The sequence below is a fragment of the Paramisgurnus dabryanus genome, chromosome 9, assembly GCF_030506205.2.
Source record: "Paramisgurnus dabryanus chromosome 9, PD_genome_1.1, whole genome shotgun sequence".
In the NCBI taxonomy this organism is placed as follows: Eukaryota; Metazoa; Chordata; class Actinopteri; order Cypriniformes; family Cobitidae; genus Paramisgurnus; species Paramisgurnus dabryanus.
In genome coordinates this window covers 25,717,376-25,737,375 of record NC_133345.1, presented here as the reverse complement: position 1 = coordinate 25,737,375, position 20,000 = coordinate 25,717,376, and the positions used below count along the sequence as shown (strand labels likewise).

Here is a 20,000-nt window from a genome sequence, read left to right as displayed (position 1 = left end):
AGTGTCGCTCTGTGTTCTCCATGTGATGCTGACCACAAAACTATGAAAGCATAACATTTCTGAAAGGTGTAACTGCTGGGCAGGTCACCCCTTTCTACGGTAGGACGAATGCTTCTTGTGTTAAGTACAGGAAGGGTGTTTTCACAGTTTAGCTTATGCTTCGCTCACACGGTTAACTTTCTGTGAACATTCCTGTGAACATTTGTATATCATTCCATGAACTGTTGTTTAGTGATTCAGTTTTCTAAACTTTCGCTTTTAAGGCCCATTTACACCAAGGATGGTAAAGAAAACTATAAAGGTAAAACTTATTTTGAATGGGTCATATCGTGAAAATCTGAAAGATGTTTCCATGTTTAAAGGCGGGGTGCATGATCTCTAAAAGCCAGTGTTGATATTTGAAATCACCTAAACAAACACGCCCCTACCCCAATAGAATCTAAACCTTCTTTTGATAGACCCGCCCCACACATACGCAACCCAGGCAACAATGTAGGTTAGTAGACACGACCCTTACTGCTGATTGGCTAAAAGTGTGTTTTGGTACTCGGCCCGACTCCTTTTTCCAGTGTTTTTCAATAATCATTCCACCCGCCTTTAAGTGCTAAAATTGGGTCCCTTATGCTGCATTTACACCAAACGCGTTTCAGGCGTCAAAATCTCGTCTACCGCGCCTAGTTTTCCACTTGAACAGTTTGAATGCATTCGCGCGTCTAGAGCGAAGTAGACACGTGGAAAAAGCAACCATTTAACGCGCGTCATAGGCAAAATCCGCTTCTTATGGAAGAAGCAAGTGCTATGCGGTTACCTGTTTGCAAGATGACTGATGTTGATTGTGCATTTATCGAGAGAGTTACCAGTTTGTATTTGGTAACCTTACTATAATATTTCAAACTTAACTTGCATCATTGCGCTCAGTATTTGCATTTCATCAGCTTATTTGCATTTTAACTCTTTCCCCGCCAGCGTTTAAAAAAAAATTGCCAGCCAGTGCCAGCATTTTTCATGATTTTCACAAAAGTTTAATGCCTTCCAGAAAATGTTCTTCTTTAAATAAATAAACAAACAATATATCAGATGAAAGAACAGACCCTCTGCTTTCAAAAAAAAAAAAAAAACGTTTCATCCTACCTTCATTAGTTCTCTTGTCACCTCTCAAACATGGGTAGGTTTCTTCAAAAACACCAAATTTTGATAATTCAATTTTGCGAAGGACTTTTGATAGAGATCAGATGCAGAGCGATCTTTAAAACATACACTGAGTTCTTTCTCTTTCTTCGGGGTTGTATAAGTTGCGGAAGTGCGCCACCTGGTGGATAATAGCGGTATTGCGGAAAGACAGAAAATCTCGTCATTGGCGGGGAAGCGTTTTCTCTTAATTGACGAGATATCTCGTCAATAGCGGCGAAAGAGTTAAAGGACACACACAAAAACGACACATTTTTGCTTAGGCCTACAAAGTGGCAATTTTATAATGCTATAATTATTATCTGTTGATTATTTTGAGCTAAAACGACACATACACACTCTGGGAACCCCAAATACTTATTTTACTTCTTTAAAAAAATCTCATAATATGACCCCTTTAAGAAAATTTAAAAACATAGTGGCATCCAAACAGATGAATAATATCATTGGAATCTTGTTCAGAGCATTTTTTTTTCCAACTGATGAATGATAAAACACTGTTGACAAATCAAAATCCATTTGATTTTAAAGCGTTCACACATTCATGACTGTCCCGATAGCAATTGACTCCTGGCCGGATCTGCACCGGATCCACATGGAAGTCGGCAGCTCCAGGAGTCATCTGCTGTCTGGGGTGCGGCTTAAAATAAACATAACGTTTGTTTGTCTGTTGGCGTTGCCACTAATATAATTATTGTTATAGTTATCTTTGTGTTTATCACTCTTGGTGTGAATGGGCCTTAACTGTCTTTAGGCTCTGGCTGATTCAAAATCTATTTGTGTGCATTTGTAACTGTGAAACTGCAGCTTGTGAACATAGAAACAAAAATACCAACTTTATTGTTTATTGGTTTGGATGCTTAAACTATAAAATGAGTGTTATATAGTTATCTGCATATTTTTGTATTTGGTATGAACGAGACTCTAGGCTCTGGCTGATTCAAAAAGATTCATAATATATGATTTCTGCTATTTGACTTATATCCCTTAGGTTTCTGAAGCTATAAGATACATGCGAGCAGCACTTAATGTTTGTTAATTTTGTGTTGTTTTAAGAAGTCAGTCATTTAGTTTTGCTGGGGTGTACCAAGACGTGTGTGTCTGTGTGGTTGTCTAATAGATACCAGTACTGACCCTGGTGTAGCAAAGCCTAATTGCTCAGTAAGACACTGGGAAAATGTGCCTCTGGTTGTTAGTTCAAAGTCTGCTCAGGGCCTTTGAACAGCGCAGTGCAGCGCTCGCAATTTCTCCCGCTCTTATTATCAACCCTGTGGAAAACAGCCATTAAAATCCCTTTTCAATTATAGCTATTTATAGAAGCTGATTCAGCGAACAAATGTTCCCTTTTTCCATGGGTTTTAATGACTAATGAGGCTGCGCCCTCAGGTCTGGTCTGTGTACAGGGCAACCGCAAGTCTAGGTTCAGAAGAGAATGGGGACTAAGTGATGTTTGTTTATTGTGATGAAGCAGGGCTGTGCACAATGCAAGACGTCATACTGCTGAATACCTAGATGGAAATGATTACACAGAGCTGTTCAAGTAGAGAAATTCAAAGAAAAAGAGTACTTGTATATATTTATACAATTTACAATTGAACACATGATGTTTTTGAGGTAAAGCTTACTAAGAATGTCATGCTTCATTTTTTTTGCTTAAAGAAATGGGTACATTTTTTAATAAAATTTTAAAGGGCTTTATTTTTATAAGGCAAATAATAATGTCATAATAATAATAATAATAATTATTATTATTATAATATTTAAATAATAATGAAATAATCTTTTTTATGTTTTTATATTTCTTATATTTTTCCATCATATTATTCTTATATTTTATATTTCAAGGCTCCTCCTCTGACTCCACTATTATAAACCATTATGTATTTTATATATACGTGACCCTGTCTGTGTGTGGTTCGTAATTTCAAAATATTTGTTCTGCGCATCGAGTGATCCTTTGTGCATGACGTGTCTTGTCAAAATAAGTGCCTGCTGTAGACGCGTCTAAAGGGTTTATGATAAAAGAGACGCTCACGTTTGCCAGATACTTTTATAATCTCATGTGTAATCAGAGTATATTGTTAAGGGAGTGTCTTGCGTGTATTTTGTGAACGTGAGCGTCTCTTTTATCATAAACGGTTTTGACGCGTGTGCAGCAAGCACTTATTTTGACAAAACACTTGATGCACATGGTTCACATGATGCATCAAACACATATTTTGAAAACACAAGCAACACACATGACACTCCGAACGCATATTTTGAATTTGCGCCCCTCGGATGAGCAGTCACGAGCCGCCACTGCTAAATTTCAGTCTTTGAGATGGCCTTTCCCAGTCAATATTAAAGATATCAAGGTTGTGTTTTCACAAAATGTTTGTTACATTATGTAAGATGATTTTATGTAAATATGTAAATCACACAAAAAAGACTTTCTCTGTGTTTTGATGAGTGCAGGAATTTTCATTGGTGGCCATTCATGAATTAAATGCAGTGTTATACTCACTTCATGACAAACACTTCTTCCAGTAAAACTTAATAGTTATTATTTAACCTCCTTTAGCAGAGCCTAGAACACTTTCTATCCCTAATTGCACCCTGTCACCTCTGAAAGATAAAAATGGTAGTGGAGAGAGAGAGAGAGAGAGAGAGAGAGAGAGAGAGAGAGAGAGAGAGAGAGAGAGAGAGACTGTGAAGAACAGAGCTTTAATTTAGTAAGTTGGTGCTGAGGTTTCACATGCATGCTCTGGTTAGTGAGGCTGTTATAAGCACATCAAAAGCTCAGACTTCAGAGGTCACAGTGGGGAAGAGAGATCGTTGTCATACACAGTGCACTGCTGGTTACCGTGTGCAGGTACTACGGGAGTCCAGCAGCTGGCAGAGACTAACTGTCCAAACACAAAATGTCTTTGTAAAGGTTAAGCAATCGGCCAGCATATTTCCTGAAACTGAGAGAAAAAAACGGTAGGCTATCACTAAACGGTTGCTCGCTGATATCTAAATACATTAAGAGGATTTCTCAGTTGTTCCATTTAAAGGAATATAAAATAAAATAAAAAAATCATACCAAAACGAAAACTTCATGCCAGGTGTATGACTTCTTTTTTTCTTAAGCTTAAAGAGTAACTAAACCCCTGGTCAGAGCCTGACTCCACCCACTGCAATATTTGAAAAATGCAAGAAAAGTGGGCAGATCCCAACGGAGATAGAGGGGACGAACTAAGTGTGTGTGGTGAGAACGCAACAAGGGCGTGGTGAGCTTGATCCTGCTTACGTCACGAGTTATTTCTTGGACCCAACATCCAATAGGAAAATTCAACTGCAGTAGCCACCGTTCAACCTGAAGAGGGCAGCACTCAGACGTTTTTACACCATATATTGTAGTATTGTAACACTTTATATCCAAATGTCAAAAAACTTACTAAAATCAATGAACAGCACTAATAAAGCATCATTCTTACAGATCATTAACTAAAAACAGTTGGTTTAGGGTTTAGTTACTCTTTAAACTTTAATTTTGGTTTGAACTATTTCTTTGAACATTGTTTTTTAAAAAATAAGACAATTGTTGTCATGTTGTTGGAGTACAGAGCTATTAAGCTCAGATAATTTCGTCGTAAAGACTAAATGGCCCATACACACAATCAGAAAAAGGTTCAAAAGTTGTACCTTTTTTCATTGTGATGGTACCTTTTAAAAAGGTACTAATATGTACCACTTAGATGTACCTTGTACCAGTGAGTACCTACTAATATGTAGCTTTGAGGTACAAACGTGTATTATTTTGAAAAGGTACCACCCTAAATTCAGTTTTAAATAAATACCTGGATGGGGAAAATGTCTTCTAGGTGGTGCAGGAAATGACAAATATATGAGCGTTTGCTTACACGTTTGCTGGTGTTGCCAGATCATGCACCAAAAAACAGCCACCAAGGAAAAGCCCATAATAAACCGAAATAAATCCAAATGATTTACATTAACTCTTTCCCCGCCATTGACAAGTTATCTCGTCAATTAAGTGAAAAATTTGCATGAAAAAAATTACTTAATTTATTAAAAACTGAAGCAAAAAATAATAATTTATTAATTTTTATTAATCTGTGTATGTTTTGATAATCGTTCTGAATCTGATTTCTAACAACATTCCTTCACAAAAATACAATTATTTCTGCTTTTTGCTAAAAACTATTTTTAAGAAAAATAGCCATATTTGAAGGTTTATAAGCAAAGAAAAAAATATAGATAGGAAACGTTTTTTTCCCCGTTTTGTTTGTTTATTGTTTGTTTGAAAGCAGAGGGTCTGTTTCCCTGGAAGGCCTTTTGTGAAACTTTTGTGAAAATAAAAAAATAAAAATACTTACATGACACTAACTTAACACTATACTCTGAATACACATGAGATTAAGCGAGTATCTGGCAAACGCGAGCGTCACTTTCAGTGTTGGGGCTAACGCATTACAAGTAACGAACACACATTTTGAAATAACAAACCACACACATGAAATACATGAAGAATTCTGATTTGTGCGCCCTTAAAAAAGAAGTCACTGGCCACCACTGTTTTTTTACATAAAATCATCATACAAGGAAATTTTTTCAGAATATGACCTTGATATCGACTGGGTAAGGCCAAGGATTAAAATTAAGGTGAAATCAATGACTGAAATCAAACTTTGATGCTGCCGATCTCATATTTAGATTATTAGACTTTGGCTTGAATTTCACAGACAAGATAACGTTTTATGTACTATAGTTTGGGTGGTTTAACAGCATGTTACTATTCTGTGTGTATATTTAGGTAGGTTAAACAGTGCCCACAGGAAGGGTTTCCCACAGAGTCTCAGCAATACAATATGTTGGAGGCACGGCCGCGTTCCTCATCGCATTTCATTCCGCATGACTGTCCTGCTCCTTTTGGTCATAATGGACCTTGGCTTTCATTTCTAGTGCTTTTGTTGCCGTCTTCCTAACAATTTTCAATGACTTCAACCTTTATCAAATAAAAAAAGGTAGTTTGAGGGGTACTTGCCTGTGCATCAGGATATATCAACTCCTAAATGCTATGGCTTGCTTTAATCTGAGGGTTTTTTAGTGCATTGCTGTTGTGTTGCTAGGGTGGTCTGTGTGATTGAAAGATAACTTGTTTTAGTGATGGTTGCTTGCACGTCAAAATATTTAAATTGGGTTCCCACATGGAAAAAACATATATAAACTTATATGTTTCAATATAGGTTTTGATATAAGTTTTACATATATGTGACATATATAAAATTGGCCGTTTTCCTATATTATATGTACATATATGTACATATATGTTAACCTATATATTGGTAAAATTATTAAAATCTGTAGCTGCTAATAAATTAAACATAAATAAAGGTCCAACCAATGACAGTCTGCACCTGCAGGAGCCAGGATTCAAATCTCCAACCTTCCGATCACAAAAAAAATGCAATCCCACGCACCACTGCTGGGATTCGAATACCCAACCTTCCGATCATTAGACAACTCGCTTTACCATCTGCGCTACTGTCGCTGTTAAATAACACTGAACAGTAGCTGTTAAATTAAACCATTTTGTTATACATGTCCTAGACAGATCTTGTAAATGTTTTAAATGTGCAGACATCATAACTTTATTTAATAATTCACATAATTTATGGCCTGTATATGCACATATATGCACCTCAATTTTGCATATATGCAGCATATATATTATCATATATGGGCATATATGCTGTATATGTGCAGCATATATGTGCATAGTAGCTGCATATAGGTTTCATATATGTGCATATATATTATTATATATGTGCATATATGCTGTATATGTGCTGCATATATGTGCATATTAGCTGCATATATGTTTCATATATGCGCATATATGCTGTATATATGCAGCATATATGTGCATATAAGCTGCATATAGGTTTCATATATGCACATATAGGTTCTTTCCATGTGGGTTACAGCTCCTAATTCAATGCAAGTCTTTGTTATTTTACTTACTTCACCTTATTTCAATTTTACATCATCCAGCAGATGAAAATAGTAAAGCTACGTGCACAGCCAGTGTCACCCATCTCTTTAAATGAGGTTTTTATGAAGATTTCCTAATTTTGGTTGTCTTATTAACATTTATAAAAAACGAGTAACCTTCTTCTCAGTAACTGATGAGAGATGGATGATGTGAACTTCACTGCTTCACACCCATTGGTAGTCGCTCATTATTTGCACAAAGTTCAATGTTTCTCAACTTTGTCGCATATCTGAACACACCAACTTCGTGTCGCCAATGGTCACTATCACTAGTGTTGCAGAAAGTCACCAAGCTACAAGATTGCTCTGCTAGTAGCTGAGCAATCTTAAGTTTGATGCATTACACAATTTCCACAATTTGAGGTATCTTTCATGTTCACATAGCAAGATCCATAATTACATACAGATTAAAAGTTTAATACTTAAAGGATTAAAATGAATCCCTTACCAAACGTATGAGCAACGTATGCTTAGCAATCCCCACTAATAAGCATGGGCTGCATAAGCTATAAGTAGGAGCAATTTTGCTATGTTGTATGAAGACTCTTGACTCATAGACTATTACAGTATTAGAAGTACACACATCTCATCACCATGATAAAGGTGTACATTACACCACCTGCTTAATTTAAGGGATTTAGGCTGTGAAACCAGCTGTCAACAAACAATACTCATATTCTTAGACCTGTTAAAGGGTTGCAGATCATTTAAAAAAAAAAAAAAGGTAATTAAACACACTCATCTTTCTATGGGTGCAGACAGAATGTAGTCCGGGATAAAGCATCAGGGTATTGCATCATGGCTGTGAAGAATATCTAAATTATAACAGGATAGAGGAGAACCGCACCATACGAAGTGTTCATGTCAGTATAGAGCTGTCACAGAGAGCAGGAGGAGGGAAAGTGACAATGTAAATCCCCTCTGTACATTTACTCTCGCTCTCTGTCTGTGCAGACACAGTTTCAGCACATCAACGTGCTATTTTTTGATCATACTATCATTGAATCTAAAATAAAATACATCTAAAATCCCATTAGTGGCAGTTGCAGAAGGACACATCTCATGCACTGTTGGTTGCAGTTGATTTTGGATTTTTTAAAACCTCAACATTTGTGAAATTTAAACCCATGTGGAGATTTTGTTGAGTAGTGTGCTTATGTTTTCTTAGTGATTAGATTAACGGGTTTGGTCTGGTAGATTGGAAAATCCTATTGACTTTAAAGAACCATAAACCAGAATATCATAGACTTGTGGTCTCTTTGGTTTGGAGCCAGTAAGTAACCACTTAGCAACCACACAAAACCTCTCAGCAATCCCCTAGCAACTGCATAGCAACATGCTGACATCCGCTCAGCATGCCTTAGTAACCAAGCATCATGGTTACGGGTATGCATAGAAAGGCAGTGCTTTTTTCCAGAAAATAAAGTTGAGCTTACAGTTGCTGACCTTCTGCTTTTGAAATGCATGCTGTTTTAAAGGAAAACACCACCGTTTTTCAATATTTTACTATGTTTTTACCTCAACTTAGATTAATTAATACATACCTATCTTTTTTCAATGCGTGTACTTTTAATCTTTGTACAGTGCTTCTTGAATGTGTTAGCATTTAGCATAGCCCCATTCATTCCTATGGCTCCAAACTAAAGTTTTACAGTCTAAAAAATTGAAGAGTTGGTGGCTTCTAAATTCATCCCTGTTTGGATCCTAAGGAATGAATGTGGCTAGGCTAAATGCTAACACATTCACGAGACTCTGTATAAAGATTAAAAGTGCACGCATTGAAAAAAGATAGGTATGTATTAATTCGTCTAAGTTGAGGTAAGAACATAGTAAAATATTGAAAAACGGTGGTGTTTTCCTTTAAGAAAGTATAAAATTTTTGACTAAACATTATGTCTGTATGTTTCTCCTTCTGCAGCAATACTTCACACTACTGATAATTACCGATGGGGTGATCAGTGATATGGATGAGACACGTCACGCTATAGTCCAGGCCGCCAAGCTGCCCATGTCCATCATTATCATTGGGGTGGGCAATGCCGACTTTACAGCCATGGAGTTTCTGGATGGAGACAGCAGTGTTTTGCGATCCTACACGGGAGAGGAGGCGATCCGAGACATTGTGCAATTCGTCCCATTCAGAGATTTTCGTGAGGTGAGTTTCCATTTATTAAGTTGTTAACCCAGGGCCACAGTAAATGTACGATGGGTAAATGTAAGCCTGGGTTATCTTGTTTCCTTCTAAATAATTAATCCCTACCAAATCTTTAAACCACGTATTTAGGATTTCTAAAGATATTGGATATAACAAGATTGAGTACTACTATTGGGGGACAATGCAGGGCCGCTCTGGAGACAGAAGTCGTTGTTGGGTGCTTGCCAACCTGTGCGCATACGAAGTAGCTGAAAGGATCTTGGAAAGTTGTTTTTGGATAAATTTTAGCCCGAGAAACTAAAGCTATGGTACAGTTGACGTCAGGTTTAATTGTTGGTCGGAAATATGTTAATAGTGATTTTAGCACTCAATTTTAGAGATAAACGGCACTGCATTGTATAATATGTTTTGTTTTAATCATAATTTAAGTTTTAGACTGTTTAGACAATTTTTGTGTCATACATTTTCTTTGGGGGTGGGCACGAAGGGATGCACTGTACACAAGCGAGGCCGCACAAAAAAACACTGCCCTAAAGGAACTTTAAGAAAGGGACGAACCAGAAAAATGTAAAATTACAGAAATAAAAAAAACAGTATTTTTGTATCACGGAAAATTTCTGTAATTTGTTGTGCCTGTTATTTTACTGTATTTTTCTGGCACCCCAGCTGCTGGAATTTTACAGTTTTTTTAAAGATCTTTTTACACTGTGCGTTGTTTTATCCCATTTTCCAATTCTCCAACTTAACTCATTGGCTGGGTTTGTCCATTTTTGTCCAACGCTGGTAGTGAATTAGTTATATAACGGTGTAATGTCACATGGATTTCAGTCAGGTCAAAAAGTCTTCGCTTCCTAGCGGTAACCTCTTAATATTATGGAGATCAATTCACCCGAAGGCTTAGCTTTTACATATCAATATTGCTGTTGCCACAGACCTCTGGATAGTTGCTTGTTGTTCTAAACTGAATCCAATGGTGGATCACGTATGTAAACAGAATCTGCAGTAGGAGTGTAGGTGGGCGATCTGTGGGCCATGCGATTTCCTCAACAGCAGGAGGGAGCAGGCGGATGGGCGTTCAGCACTCTTTGATTTGGGCTCCATTCAGAAGAAATTAAAAATTCATTTAGCTTCGTGAGAATATGGAAGGACAGTGTGCCAACATTCACCACCACACCATCAAATGCGTCTTTCCTTCCCAATGTGTACTCGAATATGCACATTCAGTAACGTCGATGTGTTTCTGTCTTCGCAGGCCCCGAAGGAAACTTTAGCCAAATCCGTACTGGCAGAGCTGCCGCAACAGGTCACACAGTATTTCAAACAGAGGAACCTGTCGCCTAGAAACACGATGACGGAATAAGAGCTCGAAGCCTTAAGTTCACATTGCATGTTGCCAAAACCTGCTAACTGTTTACAACCCCCCTTGACCTATTATATGGACAAAGTGCATGTTTTTGCTGTAAATAAGTGTTTTTAGTAAATGGTTTATTTATTGGTTTATATATATATAAATATGACAACTCATCACTGAAGATGCAATGGCTATTTGTGGGTCTATCACAAAATAAGTAATAGTATAAGGCTGAATGTAACTTTATACTACAGTTTTCTGTGTTTTAAGAAAAGTGAAAGATAAAGAATATGTTGTATGTGGTGATTTGTATGCAATGTGATAGTCGTATGGTGCCATTGTCAACGTGGTGTTTTTTGTACAGTTTTATTGGTTGTTTACGTTTTACTCAGGTGAATAAATTTATTTGTGAAAAACACGACCCTGTGACTTACTCAAATGCTTGGTTCAGATCAGAATAAAGCTCCAACGACTAGCAGTAGTCGAGCAACATAGGCCCTGACCCAAATGGCACACTCCGGACTTGTGGACTTCCTCAGTCCACACTTTGATGACATCATTTTAGTGCAGACCTTAGGGACCCTTGATGCTTGTGATGCTTCGCCGAAGATCGCATCAAGGGGGCGCTGATGAGCACACTTCAGGGTGTAAAAATGATGGATGGGACACCCCTATGGACTCGTAGACGAGGGGTTATCAAACTTTTTGTGTGTGTGGACCACTAGCTGTAATCAACAATTTCTGCGGACCACCTCATAAAACTCATAATAAAATATGTCTAAACAAAGTCCTGAATTCATCTGCACCTTTAAATAGGCTTACTAGCACTAAAACTACAACTTGTCATCACATCAGTACAACAGATTCTTAAAACATATTCTTAAAAAAATATATTTTTCTTAAAAAAAATATATTATTTTATATTGCCTTTACACGGACCACCTGCAGTACCCTCACGGACCACTAGTGGTCCGCGGACCACAGTTTGGGAATGGCCGTCGTAGACCAAGCAAGCATGCGCAATTTAAGGCCACGAGACTGAAAGTCCAAATGAAGGCCACAATCTCATTTATTTCCGTGGAAGCTTGTGACTTCCGATGACATGAGTGACAGGAAGTGGGCGTGTCTATCAATGTGACAAAGCTGAGTGCTGAACACCCCCGAGTCGAAAAGGGTTCAACTTTGGGTGAACCACTTTGCTTGTCAATGTCACTTTTTACTAAGCTATCCAATCAGAGCGGAGAAGGCGTGAGACAAATAACAACAACCAACAGGCGCATTTATCAATGACTGATAAATAAACCATAAGTATCATAGCAACCAAAGCACTCAGGGGGTGTCCACAAAGCGCTTTTAAACATGGAGGACGCCGAATGCCAGCTTTTTTTCAGCTTAGCGCTAGCTTTCTACAGCGGAGCGCTTTGGTTGCTGTGATACTTCTGCTTTGTTAATCAGTCATTGTACGATGGTTGTTGTGATTGTCCCACCCCTCCTCCACTGTGATTGGATGGCTGTGTGAGAACTGAGCTTTTCACCCAAAGTTGAATATTTTTCAGCCGAGGACCGGCTTTCGGGGGGGAAACGCTAACAATTCAAAACACAGCCGGCTGGCGGCATAAAAGCTTTGGTGTGCACAGCCCCTTAGCAGAAAAAGCTGGCAAGCCCCCAGTGGTTGTGGCTAGAAGGAATACAGCTACGGCCAAGGTCTTAAACTGTTTTTATCCTAATGCTAGCCCCAAACCTAACTCAACATTTCACAGGATTTAGGCTGTACCTGTATACTATCTAACCAGAACCGCTGTTTTCAACCTAATCCTACTCCCAAACCTAAACCCAACATCTGGCGAGATTTGGACGTAGCTGTATTCCCTCTAGCCAGAACTGCACGTAATAGGCATCATCCTAGCGTTTTTTAGCCATGTTTAAACGCTTTGATGTACACACCCCACCTAACTGTTACTAGGACAACCAAAATGTATTAAACTTATTAAAATAGATGGGAGACACAGCGAGAAAATCAATGGCAGTCTAAACAAGGCTTAAGTTGTAAAAACTGCAAGCGTAATTGCAGCAACTACCAGCTAAGATTCAATGCAAATCAAGAAAACCTTTAAGTATACGAGTCAAAGTCAACAATAACAAATACATGAGAAACATCTTTATTTTTCAATCTCACTTCACTGGTTATTCTCAGAACCAGCACACACGGTTTCATATCTTCACAGGGCACAGTTAATGAAAATTCCAGCATTTTTTTTTTTGCATTGCAGCATATCGTTAAAAAAAATAAGTCAAACTTAAAACTCAGTCAGGACCTTGAAACATCTTCAAACAAGCACTGCCCATATAACGTCTGATTTGTCCTGTGATGATATGGTGTAAATGCTTTATTTAAGCAGTCTTCTTGATCCACAGCTGTCAGTCATTCAGTGTCCCATTGACTCTGAAGAAGCCGCAGGGGTGGATGAGAAGGTGGGTAGGTGCGTCACCGGGTTAAGCTGCCAGAGGTTTAAACTGTATGGAATGTAATAATATGAGGAGGATGGGGAAGGGTCATGTTTTGAGAGCACAAGACATCAACAACCACAATTGAAGTTAACTCTACACAAGCTTTTAATAAACATCAGCATATAATCAAACACATATAATCAAAAATTTCAACACAGTATCGGGCTGACAGAGCTAAATCACTTTAGGTAATAATTTGTGCCCCACAATTCTGAGAAGGCAAGCGGGCCGAACCCGAGCCTTTGGGCAGCACAGGTGGTGATAGTGAGTAAATGTAGTGTGTCTATCTGAAGAGCCTGTGGCGCTTTATGGGAGAGCCAATCTCGTCCACGCTACCTTCGCTATCGCTGCTGGACTCAGAGTCGCTGCTGCCCGAGTAGGCGCCGAGTCCTGGAAGGATGCCCACGCATACAGCGGCGGAGGGCAGGTGGAGAACGCCTGAGCGGGTCATGCCGGCGCTGGGAGATTTGGGCTCAACCACCTCCTGCTCTGAGAACACAAAACAAAACACGCATATAGAGCATATATGCTCTCTGATGTTTGATGTCTAACACACCACAGTGATCTTGAACAGTCAATTCTCAACATTTCTTCTTTTTAAAGGTATTTTATCTTATTGAAGGTATATTTTGTGCCATGCTATGAATTAACGTTTTCCCGCCATTGACGAGTTAACTCGTCTATTAAGAGAAAATGCTTCCCTGCCAAAGACGAGTATTTCCGGCTTTCCACAATACCGCTATTATCCACCAGGTGGCGAAATTCTGCAACTTACACAACCCGGAAGTAACGCCTCATGTAAAAGAGAAAGAACGCGGTGTATGTTTTGAGGAACGCTCTGAATGGGATCTCTATTAAAAGTCCTTCACAAAAAATGGAATTATCTCAGCTTTTTGAAGAAACCTATCCATATTTGAGAGGTGATAAGAAGAGATCTAATCAAGGTAGGGTGAAATGTATTTTTTTTGGTTGAAAGCAAAGAGTCTGTTCTTTCATCTGATGTATTGTATGTTTATATATTTAAAGAACTTTTTCTGGAAGGCTTTAAACTTTTGTGAAAATCATGAAAAATGCTGCCGCTGGGGAAAGAGCTAACACAGAAATAATTTTGTCTCAAAAATACACATGGAATGCAATTAAATGGAAAAAACAATTGTACAATGTTCAATTTTGTTCTTCAAACAGAGACAAATATCTGTGAGGATCTATAGCACGTTACAGATGTGAATAAACTTAATGAAAAGATAAAAAATATATATTTTTAAATGTTATAGCTTGTAAGTCACTTTGGATAAAAGCGTCTTCCAAATGCATAAATGTAAATTTTGGTTTTCACTGGCCCTACTGCTGAAACTTTCATGCTTCAAGAAACAGTTTTATTTAGTTTTAATTATATATGATGCTCTGATACATTTTAAATTAATTAAACTAAATTAGGAAGGAGCACGGTCATGTACTCTAACCAATCAGCGGTTTCTATATAAAGCTGTCCCACAACTCTGTCCCGTGAGAGTTTTTGCAGTGTCCCCCTCCATCCGACTCTCAGCTGGTATATGTATCCCAGTAAAGGAGGGGGGAGTACGCTGGGTTCGAGACAGCACACCAAATATGCTTTTATTATCTTTATTATCATTTTTGATTACATGTTAATGTGAACTCGTGAAAGTCCACAAGAGCTTAATGTCGACTTAATGTATTTTTTTGTGACGTATTTCAGAGTGAACCGGAATATCACATTAGGAAAGCAGGCGAGGCTCGTGTTCAGCACTGTAAATTGGTTCAATATAAAAAGTAGGCATGTCATTCAAATATGAACTCGTAGCAGACTGACAGTTGGAGGGGGCGGAGTTAAAGGATGCTCTGCCCAAGACGTCTAGCTGACTTTATCAGAGAAGGGTTGCCACAAGAGGGCGGAAGTACATTTTGAGATTTTGATTAGGTGTGCACCGATAAATCGGCCGATGCTTGCTATGCTTCTCAATAAATTACGCTTCTCTTATAAATACACTATACTACACTACACTGTACAATACGGGTGTCACAATTCTCCAAATTCTCAGTTTGGTTACATTTTCGATTCTAAGGTCACGATTCGATTCTTGATTTTTTTTTACATCATCATATTACATCATTAATACTTTATACAAGTATAAGACTTTGCCCACCCGTCTGACTGCCATTTCCAGCTACTGTATCTTCTGTTTTCAGCTTTTTACTTCCCTCTGAAGACTGGGACGAACTGCATTAAGACATAAACAAATAAACAGACGAACATTGGAACTACTAACTCAAATCTAGTTCCGTTACCATCACAGACATGAAAAGGTTTTCATTTAATTCCAACATTTCCATAAATTACAATTATTCATAAACATTATGAAAGGTGTTTTTGTTTCTAAACGGCCTATTTTGGTACCTGCGTCGTTTAACCGCTCCAGCCAGCAGGTGGGCCTGAGAGAGATGACTGGTCTTGTTTTCTGATGGCTTGGGTCCTGCTTTCTTCTCTGGTTCCTTTTTGTTGCTCTCGTTGTTTGCCAGCTTCTGGAGAGACCTGTGATGCTTAATGGTTAAGAAAAACCACAGGTGTACCTAAGCTGTGAGAAATAATCACAGCTTCCGACACTGCGATTTTAGCATTGCGGTTTTATAAACGATATAAATGAACATCTGGCACAATTTTAACTAAAGCAGAATTACCACAAAAACAGAACTAAACTACTTTTTAAATCCCTTTGATAAAGGTGCAACGAACAAAGGAACCGTTCATAAAGCCTCTGTCACCACAGATATCAAACCTACTTGCTTTTCCCAGCGCTCACAAATGGCCTAAAAAGGTGACACACTTACAGGTAAGACCAATTTGGTGCTTTCATGAGAGGCGAATTTAGTAGAATTAGGGCACATTAGTGTATTATGAAGCAGATCGGTGCTCTCAGCGGTGCTTTTAGATGCAGTTATCAAGCCTGGGGAAAGGTTTCAGTTGCCACGACAACGCATCCTCCAACCTTCTATCTACAGGCACACCTGATTGGCAGATGAGAAGGGCATTGGTGATTGTGTCAGTAGCCTTATGATGAAAAACCAATTGTATGGTATGTATTTACTGTATAAATACATTGTGGTTCTGTGCACTGTTAGCACACTAATGTGGTTTGAAAAGATTTTGTTCATTACTGTAAAGCATGTTGATAAATCGGGCCATTCGACACACTTGCTAGCATCAATTTACATTAGTTATACAATGTAAATGGACATTTAATGAAGTACTTTTTGAAGCTAATGTATTTACTGTACACATTAAAGGGTCTATAATGTATTAATGTGGGTACATAACATAGCCATTTGATGACTCCTAAAATCGTATGGTGAAATTTCCATGATCTGAACCTTGTTTAAATCCTGTTTAAACATAATCTGTGCTTTTTATTGGACTGTTTGCTTGATGTATCACCAGACTGAAAAGTTTTTCCAGTTGCAAACCAAAGAAAATGCCTTAAAACTAAAAGCACAGAGACAGGCAATTTTCTCGTTTCATCTCCCGCCGTTTGCCATGCCCTGCATGACTTTCTGTTGAAATCCACAGTGCACTTGGCGTCCCTCGGGACTGTCTTATTTGAGTGCATGTACACTAACAAGGTACAAGAACTCTACTTTGTGTTTCACCCGTCATCAGTGTGTTTGACAGCTGCGCCTTCCACTGCCAGCCTAACAAAGGTGAGAGCGGAGACAGATTTGGGCGAGGAGCAAAACTGCCTGTCAATTTTTCAAGAGCTGTCTGACAGTAATACTGTGTGAACTTTAAAGTGCAAAAAGGATATCCTGTATTCATTTATTTCCCGTGCATCCTCATCCCGCCTGCGTTTCTCTATTAGAGACTGCTGCCGTGACACCTCGTCGAGAAAGCTGGTCTCATCTTCATCCAGACCTTTAACCATGTTTTCTGTGGAGGAACAGACAGACATATTTTTCATGCATTAAGTGAGAACTAGGGATGCTTAACGATTAATCTATAGCAGAATAAAAGTTTTTGTTTACATCATATATGTGTGTAAACTGTGTATAATATATATGTAAGTATATATAAATATGCACACATGCATGTATAATTTTAAGGAAAAAAATATTTATATATTAAGTATTTATATTTATATATAATACAAATTATACATAAATAAATATACAAATGTATATACACATGTAAACATTTCTTACATATATACATGCATGTGTGTGCATTTATTTATACAAAGTTATTATACACAGTTTACATACATATATGATGTTAACAAAAACTTTTATTCTGCTATAGATTAATCGCGATTAATCGTTAAGCATTCCTAGTGAGAACACAAATTTCTTAAGCATTTGAATTGGAAATTCTGGTTGCATGCATCTATTTATTTAAAAAGCTAGTAAATAAAAATTTTTAGTATTGATGCTGCTATTTTATTTTCATACAATGGACGTGATGAGTGATTGAAGCTGTTATGGTCCTCGCATTTTGCACAACATCTCATTTTATGTTTCAGAACAACATGAGACACATAAATATGATAAAATCTTAATTTTAGGTGAACGATCCCTTTTAGGATTTAGTTAATGGTTGGTTCTTTTAGGATTTCTGAAGAAACAAGACCTTTAAGAAACGGCACAAAATCATTCAGTCCCAGTAGTTTTTCGAACTTCGAATCCAAATTTCTCTTCTCTGCAAATATGACCACCATTATGGTTGTATAGCTTGTAGATCAAGATTCAAAAGAGCTGGCCCTTGGATTTAACAGCAATAGGAGCAGCAATGGTCGCTAGGGAGACTAACAGTGGGTTTGTCGCCAGGGATACGGAGACGAAGCAGAGATGCTAAGATCATGCCAGTCTTCCATCAGCATCACCCGCAAGAACAGACCTGCTCTTGATCTCCACCACTCCCATCTGTTCACACTCATAAACACCCACCGAAATGCCGAAACGCACAGCTTATGCGCAAGCAGTGACTGATTAACCCAAAAATGAGGTCGCATTTAGACAGTCAAGGCAAGCCCCCTGAGACCGTGTGACGTGTGTCATCAGTGTTTGATAAAAATCAAGGGCTTAAAGGTGGGAGGGAATGATAAGTGCTTACTGAATTTAAACTGCTCCTCAAATTCCTCCTGTTTCTTGTCTTTCTGCTCTTGTAGCCTCTCGAACAGAGATCGAGGGTCGTACTCTTCCTCCGGGGCCTCTGTTATACAGCGAGAATGGGCATAATCATAAGTTGGCACATGTATGCGAGAAAAGCTAATGTCTATCATTAAGCCTCTTTTGTTTGTTTGTTTTGTTGATGTTTAGCACAGGGCTGAGATTTTCTTACCCTCTGGGTCGTCTGGATTGCGGACCTTCTCCCATTCTTCCTGCCTCTTCTTTCTTTTCTCGTCTAGTTCGGATTCTGAAACAAACTTTCGGCTAAGGTCCACACCCTCAGTCATAGCAGAACCTACACAGCATAGTCATCAGAACTCTTAAGAGCACATGCAGTATAATGCTATCAAACATAATGGTGCTGCACTAGGTGCATTTATCTACACTCACCGGATTGGTGTCAATTTAGGAAGGAGGATAAACACTGTAGGAAATTCATGAAGTCATCTGCTGTATATTCTGTTCAGAGACAGGACAGAATACAATAATCAATCGGATTAGGAAAAAATTAACTAATAAAAAACTATTAAATGATAACCAATGCCTTTTATAGAAACACTGTAAAATGAGCTAATGCATCAACTACCCATTTTATGTGTGATGCAAAATGTGTTGTTTATTAAAATATTTAATAAAACAAATGTAAGCAATGTTCAAAATGCAAAAAAGGTAAACACTCCCCCCTAGTGTTCAATTTGAGAAGTGAACACGATAACAGTCCTGACCATAGACAGTAAAAGAAGGTCCTGACTGACTAACTTCAATGATTTGTTACAACCTTAACTTAACTAAAACGCAGACTCACGAATTCATTAAATTAATTCAGTCAACATATTTTAAATCTATAACTGAGATAATAAAAACACACTGAGAGCTTATCTTAATAAAATTGAGATGTGTCGCAAGGTAAAAGTAGGATTTCTCTCATCACATCGGTTTATCACGACCGTCACAGACAGATATATTTAACGCACCAAATTTTGTAAGTAACGCGAGAACAATAAATAGCAAAACATTACAGACACGATACGTGTAAAGCCATTTGGGTGAGAATCTACAATGGCACCATATATCCCCTTTATGTTGTAGACATGCAAAGGCAGCTGCAATAGGCACAATATAAACACAATACTTGAGTATCTGACTACGTCCAGTAAACTGAGACGGCAAGAAAGCATTGGGGCCCGATTATTGGTCAAGTTGAGCATGCATAGCTGTGATCAAACTCGCTTATTTACCAAAATAGATATTTGTACAACAATTGGCTTATTATACACAGTATAACAATACAACAGTTTTGACATACATATCCATCAAAAACGTACTGGGTCAAAGATGACAAGAAGAAAAATAATTCTCTCGAGATGGAAATACGACCATTTACCTAGTTCGGTCTTGTGTGTTCTGTACAAAAAGCCCGTGTGCAACTTCCGCTAATGGTACGTAGTTCCGCAGCATAAAGAACCTCATGGGAAATGTAGTTGTTTCGGCCCAGGAACATTTCACTTTCGATCTATTATTTATTTTTAAACATTTTACTGTCAATGTGGTAATTTTATTATTACTGTAAAATTTCCAAGTAAA

The 20,000-nt window shown here is 38.0% G+C and overlaps 2 protein-coding genes across 5 annotated transcripts in view; one reads left to right on the top strand and one right to left on the bottom strand.

The window, feature by feature from the left end:
- The window catches only part of cpne2 (copine II), a 28,453-nt gene extending 17,299 nt beyond the window's left edge, over positions 1-11,154 (top strand). Inside the window, exons 15-16 of the mRNA XM_065283304.2 lie at positions 9,146-9,382; positions 10,635-11,154. Of these exons, the coding sequence (XP_065139376.1) occupies positions 9,146-9,382; positions 10,635-10,742 (345 nt within the window). The 3' untranslated portion in view covers positions 10,743-11,154. The remainder of the gene's footprint in view (positions 1-9,145; positions 9,383-10,634) is intronic.
- Positions 11,155-12,876: 1,722 nt separating this feature from the next.
- On the bottom strand, positions 12,877-19,878 carry psme3ip1 (proteasome activator subunit 3 interacting protein 1). 4 transcript variants are annotated; one of them, XM_073815762.1, is made up of 9 exons: positions 19,742-19,827; positions 18,807-18,875; positions 18,589-18,711; positions 18,361-18,459; positions 17,060-17,181; positions 15,658-15,794; positions 15,407-15,480; positions 13,578-13,730; positions 12,877-13,247 (listed from the first exon to the last, which is right to left on the bottom strand). In XM_073815762.1, exons 3-9 carry the CDS (start codon positions 18,701-18,703, stop codon positions 13,243-13,245), a joined length of 705 nt encoding a protein of 234 aa, XP_073671863.1. In that variant the 5' UTR covers positions 18,704-18,711; positions 18,807-18,875; positions 19,742-19,827; the 3' UTR covers positions 12,877-13,242. The 4 variants fall into 4 exon arrangements, with proteins under 4 accessions (XP_073671863.1, XP_073671861.1, XP_073671860.1 ...); XM_073815760.1 differs by having other exon boundaries at positions 12,877-13,730; positions 19,801-19,878; XM_073815759.1 differs by having other exon boundaries at positions 12,877-13,730; positions 19,742-19,828.
- Between the last annotated feature and the right edge of the window lie 122 nt (positions 19,879-20,000).